At 33.7% G+C, this 10,835-nt stretch overlaps 1 protein-coding gene across 1 annotated transcript; it reads right to left on the reverse strand.

The window, feature by feature from the left end:
• Nucleotides 1-4,001: 4,001 nt before the first annotated feature.
• LOC700782 (olfactory receptor 4K13-like) lies at nucleotides 4,002-4,943 on the reverse strand. The gene has a single exon (XM_001089120.3). It carries the CDS (start codon nucleotides 4,941-4,943, stop codon nucleotides 4,002-4,004), a length of 942 nt encoding a protein of 313 aa, XP_001089120.3.
• Between the last annotated feature and the right edge of the window lie 5,892 nt (nucleotides 4,944-10,835).

Genomic DNA, 10,835 nt, shown 5'->3' on the forward strand with positions numbered 1-10,835 from the left:
ATATTTGGGGTACAGATGATCTTATCACCTAGGTAGTTAGCATACTACACAATAGGTAGTTTCTCAACCTTTACTCTTTGCCCATCATCCTCCCTCTATAAGTCTCCAGTGTCTATTATTCCCCTCCCAGAGTCTATTGTTTCCATCTATGTGTACTCAGTACTTAGCTCCCACTTATAAGTGAGAACACGCAGTATATGGTTTTCTGTTCCCACATTAATTCACTTAGGATAATGGCTTCCAGCTACATGCATGTTGTTGCAAAGGATATGATTTCATTCTTTCTTATGGCTGCATACTATTCCATGGTGTATATGAGCCATATTTTCTTTTTCTGGTCCACTGTTAGCAGGCACCTAGGTTGATTGAACGTCTTTGCTGTTGTGAATAGTGCTGTGATTAAATGCGAATGCATGTATTTTTAGTAAAACAATTTATTTTCTTTTGCGTATATATCCAGTAATGAGAGTGCTGAGTGAATGGTAGTTTTATTCTAAGGTATTTGAGAAATATCCAAACTGCTTTCCATAGTGGCTGAACTAATTTATATTCTCATCAACAATGTCTAAGCATTTCCTTTTTCTCCACAACCTCACCAAAATCTGTTTTGTTTTTTTTTTTACTTTTTAATGTCACTATTAGATTAAATGTCAGACTAATCACAGATGCTAAATTTAGCAAAGGAATAACATAAGTTTCATTACTTTACCATATTATAAATTATTTTCTCTTTTGTCCCCTGTGAATTAAACTAATCCAAGTTTATATTTTAAAAACATAAGTTCAATTTGTAGAACTGAAGCAGAAGAACTAGATACACATTTTCAGATGCTAGTTGACCAAAATTACATATTACTATTTCCCTCATGATCAGAATAATATGATTTTCATTTAGTTATGTTTTACATAAAATATTTTATTTTTAATCAATGTATATATTATAATTTGTTATCAGCACTGCTATTTAAACCTGCCAGGTTTGGCTGACTAGTGGCTTCTTCAAAGACATGTAGAAATAGTGAAATTCTGAATATACATTGATTATCCTTTTTGCTTCCAGTAAAATTTCATGGCAATAATTTGCAGATTTGTAAAAAAGAAGGAGACAGGAAATAGATACATAAGATGAAGGCTGGTGGTAAACACCAGAAGGAATTATTAAAACAAACATACCTGCTTCCCCTAGAGGTCAGAGCAAGGACTAATTATCTCATTGTTTAAGCAGACAGTGAATTCATCAAGTACATCAGCCCTTTGAACTTTCTCTAGAATGGGCTTTCTTTGGAAGTCCTAACTCATAGTTTGGGTGTTTTTGGGCAAACTCATGTTTAGAAAATAAAACCATCATAGATGACACTTAAAGCAATTTAAATTATTTTCATTTGATTACATGAATCTGAACATTTATAATTAATGTGATGATTAAATGTTTTTACTAAAGTAAATCAAAATAAACAAAGTCTACACTGAGCAAGGTTCATGGAGAAATTCATAGAACATTGACTAATTCTTAACATAGATAATCTCCTTTTCTAAATATTGGACTATAGAGAGAGAAAGAGTGGTGGTAAGACTTTCACTATTCTTAATGACCTTTATTGGTTAATGTAGTCAATAAATCAGAAGAGTTTAGCAATCTACCATTAAGAAATTTTAGAATTTCATTAAATCCTTTATAATTATGTAGAACTTCATAATAACCCAACAGTATTAGAGAAAGATCATGGAAGGTGACTCTAGTATAACTTTATGGTACAACAATGTAATTGAGTAGCAAAATTATAAAGGTTAACTAACAATACATGATTAGAGATGAGCTTATTGCTAGAATAAATGTTTTCTGTATCGGTTTTATATGTAACCCCTCCATGATTTTCCACAATTATAACTTTCTTGAAAAGATTATATAGAGAGGACAGTAAACATATGATAAAGGTGGTGCTACATTCATTTCCAAAATTCACAGCAGACATTGCTGGTGAATTTCTGACTCATTTTGACTAAGCCTGTATATTCTTTTTTTTTTTTAATTTAGTACCCCACCAAGCCATTAGCAGCCAATGAGAATTGCATAAAAAATAAAATCTTTTTAAAAATCCTGTGCAAGGTTATATATGCTACAGTTTAGCATTGCATTACTATTTGAGGAGGTGTTTTTAGAAAAAGAAAGGATTTTTAAATACAAAAGTTATAAAGACAGCATGCATACAAATTGTATGCCCAGAGTTGATTATCTAAGCCAATTGGTGAACTTAGAGTACATAGAATTTTCCAGAATAAAACTGTAATTTTTAAAACACATGGTCTTGTTTTTTAAAAAGACACTGGGCTTGTGTGTTCTGTTGTCATCCCTTCTATAAAATCTCAGCCTCGACCTTGCTCCCGTTAATTTATCAACCTCTTTCATGAAGCCTACCTTGTATAAGCTCTTTGTCTCTCCACAATACCTGTCTAGACTGGTTCTTCTGCTGGAATGCTCTTTCCCTTCACAAATGACTAATTCTGAAGCTTTCTTAATGCCTTGGCTTAATTGCCCCCTCCTTAGAGGGGTTTTCTAAGACCACCATGCCTAACATAAATACCTCCCCACAACCTTGTTATTTCTCTCTAAGGCAGGGACCAAATATATATCATTAACAATGTAGAATGTACTGCTTGGAAAAGAGTATGGTACTTAGTAAATGTAAAAAAGATTGTTTCACAGGCTGGGCACGGTGGCTCACACCTGTAATCTCAGCACTTTGGGAGGCTGAGGCGGGCGGATCATGAGGTCGGGAGTTTGAGACCAGCCTGGCTAACATAGTGAAACCCCGGCTCTACTAAAACTACAGAAATTAGCCGGGCATGGTGGTCAGCGTGCCTGTAGTCCCAGCTACTTGGGAGGCTGAGGCAGGAGAGTTTCTTGAACCTGGGAGGCAGAGGTTGTGCTGAGCTGAGATCGTGCCACTGCACTCCAACCTGGGCAACAGAACAAAACTCCGTCTAAAAAACACTGACAAATCCATGTTGTTTGGTATAGGAAGCTATAATAACACGCACATGGTTTTAATATTTCTTTTTCTTTCTTCTTTTCTTTTTTTTTTTTTTTTTTTTTTTTTTTTTGTTTTTTCTTTTGAGACAGAGTCTTGCTCTTGCTCTTTGCTCTGTTGCCCAGGGATCTCAGCTCACTGCAAGCTCCGCCTCCCTGGTTCATGCCATTCTCCTGCCTCAGCCTCCTGAGTAGCTGGGACTACAGACGCTCGACACCACGCCTGGCTAATTTTTTTGTGTTTTTAGTAGAGACGAGGTTTCACCATGTTAGCCAGGATGGTCTCGATCTCCTGACCTCGTGATCCGCCCACCTCGGCCTCCCAAAGTGCTGGGATTATAGGCGTGAGCCACCGTGCCCAGCCGGTTTTAATATTTCAATTGATGTCGAATTCTTACAAAACTATTTGGGTACCCAAAGAAATGTTTGAATTTTTTATTTCTGAACAAATGTTTATAGTCTAGTAAGAATTATTAGCCTATTGCGAACACAGAGTAAAAAGAATATTCTGAAAATCGTAATTCAATTTCTGACTCCATGGAGAAGCCTTCATAAGACAGACACATATTTATAGACATTTTTCACATACTTTAGGTTAAAAAAACTTAACAACTAAAAATTTATATTAAATACCATCTTGTGTGTTTTCTTACTAGCTTCTTATTTTACATCTTAATTCACTGGAACATTATAACATTTTTACAAGAAGACATTATGTTCATATATTTTGAAGATTCGAAGACAAGGAGGAGTATGACAAATGCATGTTGCTTTAGGCATTATATATGTGTTACAAACATTTTCCATTAGAAATCTTAAATTTAAAAAGTCTTAATAATTCCAGGATTTTAGAAGGGATAAAATTGATATTATTTAATATTTTTCTTTAAATTATTTGAATAAATATTTAGGACTTACACTCCCAGATAGCAGAAAACACACACACACAAAATCAGATATTAACAAACAATACTTAAGGATTCAGCCAAGAACCAATATGTTGTTTGTTTAGTCTCTTAATGGCTGCCTTCATTTCCTGATTCCTCAGAGTATAAATAATTGGATTAAGGAATGGGGTGATTATGGAATAAAACACAGAAAGAAACTTATCTACAGAAAAACTATTGAATGGAAAAGCATAGATGAAGATAGCTGGACCAAAAAACAGAGTTACTACAGTGATGTGAGCAGACAGTGTGGACACAGCCTTGGAGGATGCACTGGAGGAGTGCTGCCAGATGGTGACCAACATGATGATGTAGGAAATGAGCAGCAGAATAAAGCAGAACACGGACAGCAACCCACTGTCTGCAATCACCAAGAGCTCCAGAGTATAGGTCTCAGTGCAGGCAAGCTTGATGACCAGGGGGAGGTCACAGAAAATGCTGTCCACAACATTGGGACCACAGAAAGGTAAACCCACAGTAAAAGCCATTTGGCTTGTGGTATGTATGAAGCCAATTGTCCATGAGAATAACAGAAACACAGTGAGCACTCTGCGGTTCATGATGGTCTTGTAGTGCAAGGGTTTGCATATGGCAACATACCTGTCGATGGCCATAGCTATCAGGAGAGACATTTCTCCACCCCCAAAGAAGTGCATAAAAAACATTTGGGTCATGCAACCCCACAAGGAGATGGCCTTATGTTTTCTAAGGAAGTCTGCAATCACTTTGGGAGTCACCACAGAGGAAAAACATAAGTCAAAAAATGATAAATTTGCCAGAAGGAAATACATGGGGGAGTGAAGATGGCTATCAAATATCACAGTGATCACAATGAGGAGGTTTCCCACTACGATGGCTACATACATATGAAGGAATATTGCAAAGAAGAGTATTTGGATTTCTTGAGAACTAGAAAGCCCCAGCAGGATGAACTCAGAAACACTTGAGCTGTTATTGAGGGTATCCATTTATTCATTTGCACAAGTTTGTCACAGTTGTCTAAAAGAAAGGAAAACATAAAATCACAGAGACTAACCAGACAGTGAACCTAATCATTTTATGCATTTTATTGTTATTTACTCAGAGAGTCAATCCTTTTGGCAATGTGACTGTTTCATATACATTCCTTGATATTTTGTAGTTTGAGATACTTCACAGGGCCACAAAGCCAGTGGAAATTGTGGTGGATATGGAGCTGATCAGATCAAATTTCTCTCAGTTAATGTAAGGCAAGGTCAGCAGGAGATTTGTGTAAACTTGGTGCCCCTTCACTTTCTGCTCCAGATTAGACTATGAATGAACACAGTTTGTTAGAGTTATGAGAAAGACTTTTGAAAGGCATCATGGGAGTAGAATTTTATCTTATTGTAGCTCTCAGGAAACACGAAGACACACTTGTCACCTTCTCAGTATGCATTAAAAAGTCTGAGTACTATGTCACATTAAAAAATATTGCTTGTATAACAAAATGTACATTATGCTTCCCTTAAGGAAATTACAAAACACTAGTTAATTACCATGTCCATATTGTTGATATAAACTCGAATGTTGAGACAGTTATATGGTTAATTGAGATTAAACTCAAATGTCAAGGGCAAATGAAGCTTCTAGACTTGTACAACCCAGATTGTCTCTCAAAACTATACAGGATCATTCTGCATATTGCCTAATTCTTCATTTTAAGTAGCTGACAAGATAAGTATATTCCATCTGTCTGTTCTTATGTAATTGTCACAAAATTGAACCAAAAGACCATTTACATCTGATATTCCTGTTTCATATACATATTTTCACATGCAATGGGTACATAGAAATTCCAAGATCACTGTCATTAAGGGTAGGATGTAGTGAAGTTGACCCCTTTAGTCTTGTTCAGCTTTACTCCCTCAAAGAGGAGTAAAGAGTGAGGGGAATCCTTAACATCTGTTAAAGCAAACGACACCAACAAGAAAATATAGACATATTACTTGAACAGTATATTTAGAAAGTAACTATTCTCTTTGGATCTTTGTTTCCTACCAGTGATTTTTTCTAAGGTTCATTTAACCTTCACTTTTTTCAGGATGGATATAAGCCATAGATATAGAGTCACTGACTGAGGTTGACTCCGCTAAGCTAATTGAATTTAAAAAAAATAAATACTTACATTTAAACAGGTCAGCATATAATCTATGTTAACCCATTTAGTTTAGAGCTTCCCTTTAGGCTTGCTGTAGCTGTATTATCCAATTCTTTTGGATAATTTTTCTCGTCGACAGAGTGCTATATGCAGACCTTATGAAGGAATAAAATTAGATACATGTGGTTATTTAAAATATATTTTAACCTTTAAATCACATAGCTAAAATTTTAAAAAATACAGTGTATCCAACTAACCATAATGAAGTTCTTGATTTGTTCATCATCATGCTTGTAGTCTGAAAACAATCATGTTCAGCTGCGGCCTCTAAATCTCTTCTGTTTCTTCAGAGTATTCAAATCTGTAGATTTGCAGGAGCACATGGACCTGCAAAGACAGTCTCAAACTACTCAATTTCTCCATGAATTTTTAGCTAATGAGTGCTTAAATATATGGCTATTTTTAGACTGTCTTCCTAGGAATATTAAATTTCCTCAGATGTTCCTCCTCAAAAGTTTAACAAGTCTAATTATAGCATCAATATAACATGAATGGTAACATCCTATGATCTTCTATCATAGATGGAATGAAACTAAGGATGAGGCGTTTTATCCTTGCAGTCCTGTTATTTATCCCTCTTTAAAAATATTTCCACCCCTAAGCAACTATGTGAATTTCTTTGTATTATGCAATAATTGAAAGAATAAAATTCAATATGATCAGTGAAGCCAAAAAATTTAATCATACTAAGACCCTCGTTCTCTAAGAATGTCTTATTTGGCCTGGATTGCTAGATTATTTTCTTAACTCCAAAAACAAAATTACAAGTTTTCCTTTTTATAAACTGCAATAAAATATAATTCTTTCCAGTTAAATTTTCCCTTTTTAGCCCTTTCTTTAGTTATGATTTTGGGATTTGTGTTTTATTACTTATGGTCCTATATAATACTGTAAATGCAAATAGTGTTATAGGCATATTATGTATGTAGAGTAATCAATATATCAAGATTATGTAACCCACCAGTTTACACTTGCATTTAAGAAGTAACACCATTATGAAATCCTGGATACTTAATCTTCACCATCTAGTGATTTTATTTTCTGCTCTGGGTTTGAAAGACGGAGTATTTAAATGTACTCTTTGCAAAAAGGCATAAAGGAGAAAACTAATTTGATTGGTATTACATTCCTCAGAGACTGGCAGTACACAATCAATGGGGATTATTAAAACATCCCTTATGCCATTATGGAAAATGTAACACTATATTTTACCTCTCAAATTGGTGACATTTTAAAGGCAACCATCAGTACTCAGGAGGGTATAGAAAGAGAATTAGAGATGAATTATGAGATTTTTGTGTGATGGTCATGCATACTATTGCTGAAATTATTTTCCACAATAAACATTGATAACTATTCTATTCATGCAAAATATTAATATGTATTCTGGATTAGTAATCTTATTTTATATCAACAAATAAAATATATGCATTTATTATGTGCATATATTTTGATGTGTGTATACACTGTGGAATGGCTAAATCAAGCTAATCAACATATTTATTACCTCATATAATTATCATGTTTGGGGTGTGGTGAGAACACATAAAATTTACTCACTCATAAATTTTCAAGAATACAATATATTGTTGTTAACTATAGTCACCATAATGTACAGTGGAGCTCTTGAACTTATTCCTTCTATGTAACTGAAACTTTGTGCTCTTTGACCAAAATCTCCCAAATGATCCCACAACCCAGTCTCTGGTAACCACCATTCTACTTTCTGTTTCTATGAGTTAAAATTTTAAATTCCACATATAAATGAGATCATGTGATATTTGTCTTTCTGTGCCTGGCTTGTTTCACTTAACTTAATGTCTTTCAGGGTCATAGATGTTGTTACAAATTACAGGATTTCCTTCTTTTCTAAGCCTGAATATTGTTTTGCTGTGCATATATACCACATTTTCTTTATCCATTCATCACTTGATAGACATTTAGGTTGTTTCTGTATCTCTGATGCTGCAAATAATTCTGCAATAAACATGGGAGTGCATACATGTCTTTGACATACTTATTTCATATCCTTTGGATGTATGCCCAGTAATAAGATTGCTGGATCATATGGTAGTTCTAGTTTTAACATTTGTGGAACCTCCATAGTGTTTTCCATATGACTGAAACAACTTAAATCCCCAACAGCATATAAGGGTTCCCTTTTCTTCACAACCTGGCTAATACTTGTTAACTTTCATCTTTTTGATAATAGGCATTCCATCAAGCATGAGGTGGTATCTTGTGATTTTAATTTGAATTTCCTGGATGATTGATGAGTTATGTGGAGCATTTTTCATATTCCTTTTGACCATTTATATGTGTTCTTTTGAAAAATGCTTATTCAAGACCTCTGCTAATTTTTTAAACAATTATGTGTTTTCTTGCTATTGAGCTATGTGAGATTCTTACATATTTTGGATGTTAAATCCTTATTAGGTGTATACTTTGCAAATATTTTCTCCCATTTTGTAGGTTGTCTTTTTATTGTGTTACTTGTTTCCTTGGCTGTGTGGAAGCTTCTTATTTTGATGCAATCCATTTATGTATTTTTGCTTTTGTTGCATGTGTGTTTAGGGTCATATCCAAGAAATTGTTGCCCAGATCAATATCATGAAGATTTTCTCCTGCATTTTCTTCTAGATATTTTATAACTTCAGCTCTTATGTTTAAGTTTTTAAATTGAGTTGATTTTTGCATACAGTATGAAATGAGTGTAGAATTTCATTTTTTCTGCATTTGGATGTCCTGTCATTCCAGCACCATTTACTGAAGAGGTTTTCCTTCCCCTGTTGTGTGTTCTTGAAACCTTTGTCAAAAATCAATTTACCAGAAATGTGTGGATTTATTTCTGGCTCTTTATTCTATTCCATTTGTCTATGTGTTTGTTTTCATGCCAGTACCATGCTGTTTTGATAACTATAGCTTTGTAATATATTTTAAAATCAAGTATGCTAATACTTCCAGTGTTGTTCCATTTGTTCAAGATTGCTTTGGCTATTCAGGTTCTTTTGGGATTCATATAAATTTTATAGTGTTTTTTCTATTTCTGTGAAAAGTGTTTATTTCAAATTTGATAGTGATTACATTGAATCTATACATCCCTTTGGATTGTAAAATGTTCTAACATATTAATTTTTCCAATCCTTTAACACAAGATATCTTTTCATTTATCTGTCTTCTTCAATTTCTTTTATCAATGTTTAAAATGTTCACTGTGCAGATATATTACCTCTGATTAAATTCATTCCTAAGTATTTTTGTAGCTATTGTAAATAGAACTATTCTCTTGATATATTTTTACATTATTAGTGTATTACATTATTAGTGTATAGAAAAGCCACTGATTCTTGTGTGTCAATTTTGTATCCTGCAAGATTAATGAATTTGTTTATTAGCTCTAACAGTTTTGTCATTGAATCTTTACAGTTATATATGAGAAACACACACACACACAACACATACAGATGTCTATCTATCTATCTATCTATCTATCTATCTATCTATCTATCTATCTATCTATCTATCTTATTGCTCCCTTTAGGGCACATATAAGATTATGTCATCTACAAACAGAGACAATTTAACTTGTTTTTCTGATTAAGATACCTTTTATATTTTTTTTCCTTGCCAGTTGCTCAGGCTCAGATTTTCAGTCCTAAATGGCTAGAATGGGCATCCTTGTCTTGTTCCCAATCTTAGAGGAAAAATTTTCAACTTTCATCATTGATTATAATGTTAGCTGTGAGCTTGTCACATATGGCCTCTATTATGTTAATATACATTCCTTTTTTATTTAATTCGTGGAGAGATTTTAAACATGTTATAAATTATTGATAGTTGACAACCAATAAATGTGTATATTTATGGGGCGGGGGTATTTTAATGCATGTTTACAATGTAAATTGATTAAATCAGGATAATTACCAAATCTGTCGCCTCGTATACTTATTTTTTGTGATGAAAACATTTAAAATGTACTCTTAGCAATTTTGAAACATACAATGCAGTGTTATTATAGTTGGAAAGATGTTGAGAGAATTTTTTAGCATACAAAGACGATACATTTTGTCAAATACCTTTTCTGCATCTATTAAGATGATCATATGGTTTTTGTCCTTCATTCTTAATGTGGGGTACCATATTTATTTATTTATTTGCATATGTTGAATCATCCTTGCATCACTGGGATATATTCCATGTGATCATGGTGAATGATCTTTTTAATATGTTATTGAATTTGATTTGCAAATATTTTATTAAGAATGTGTGCATCAATGTTTATCAGGAATATTGGCCTGTATTTTACTTTTCGTATTTTTCAATTTTTATTTAGATTCATGAGGTACAGATTTGTTACAAACGTGCAGGTTTGTTACGTGAGTATATTATGTAATGTTGAGATTTGGGGTACAATTGATCCCGTCACCCAGGTAGTGAGTATGATACCTCACAGTTTTTCAATTCTTATCTTCCTTTCTCTCTCCTTTCCACCTCTAGTAGTCTGCATTGTCTATTGGCCCCATCTTTATGTCAATGAGTAACCAAAGGTTAACTCTCACTTACAAGTGAAAACATATGGTGTTTAGTTTTCTGTTCCTGAATTGCTTTGCTTAGGATAATGGCCTTCACCTACATTCATGTTGTTGCAAATTACATAATTTCATTCTTTTTATGGCTGTCT

The sequence above is a fragment of the Macaca mulatta genome, chromosome 7 (assembly GCF_049350105.2).
Source record: "Macaca mulatta isolate MMU2019108-1 chromosome 7, T2T-MMU8v2.0, whole genome shotgun sequence".
Lineage (NCBI taxonomy): Eukaryota > Metazoa > Chordata > Mammalia > Primates > Cercopithecidae > Macaca > Macaca mulatta.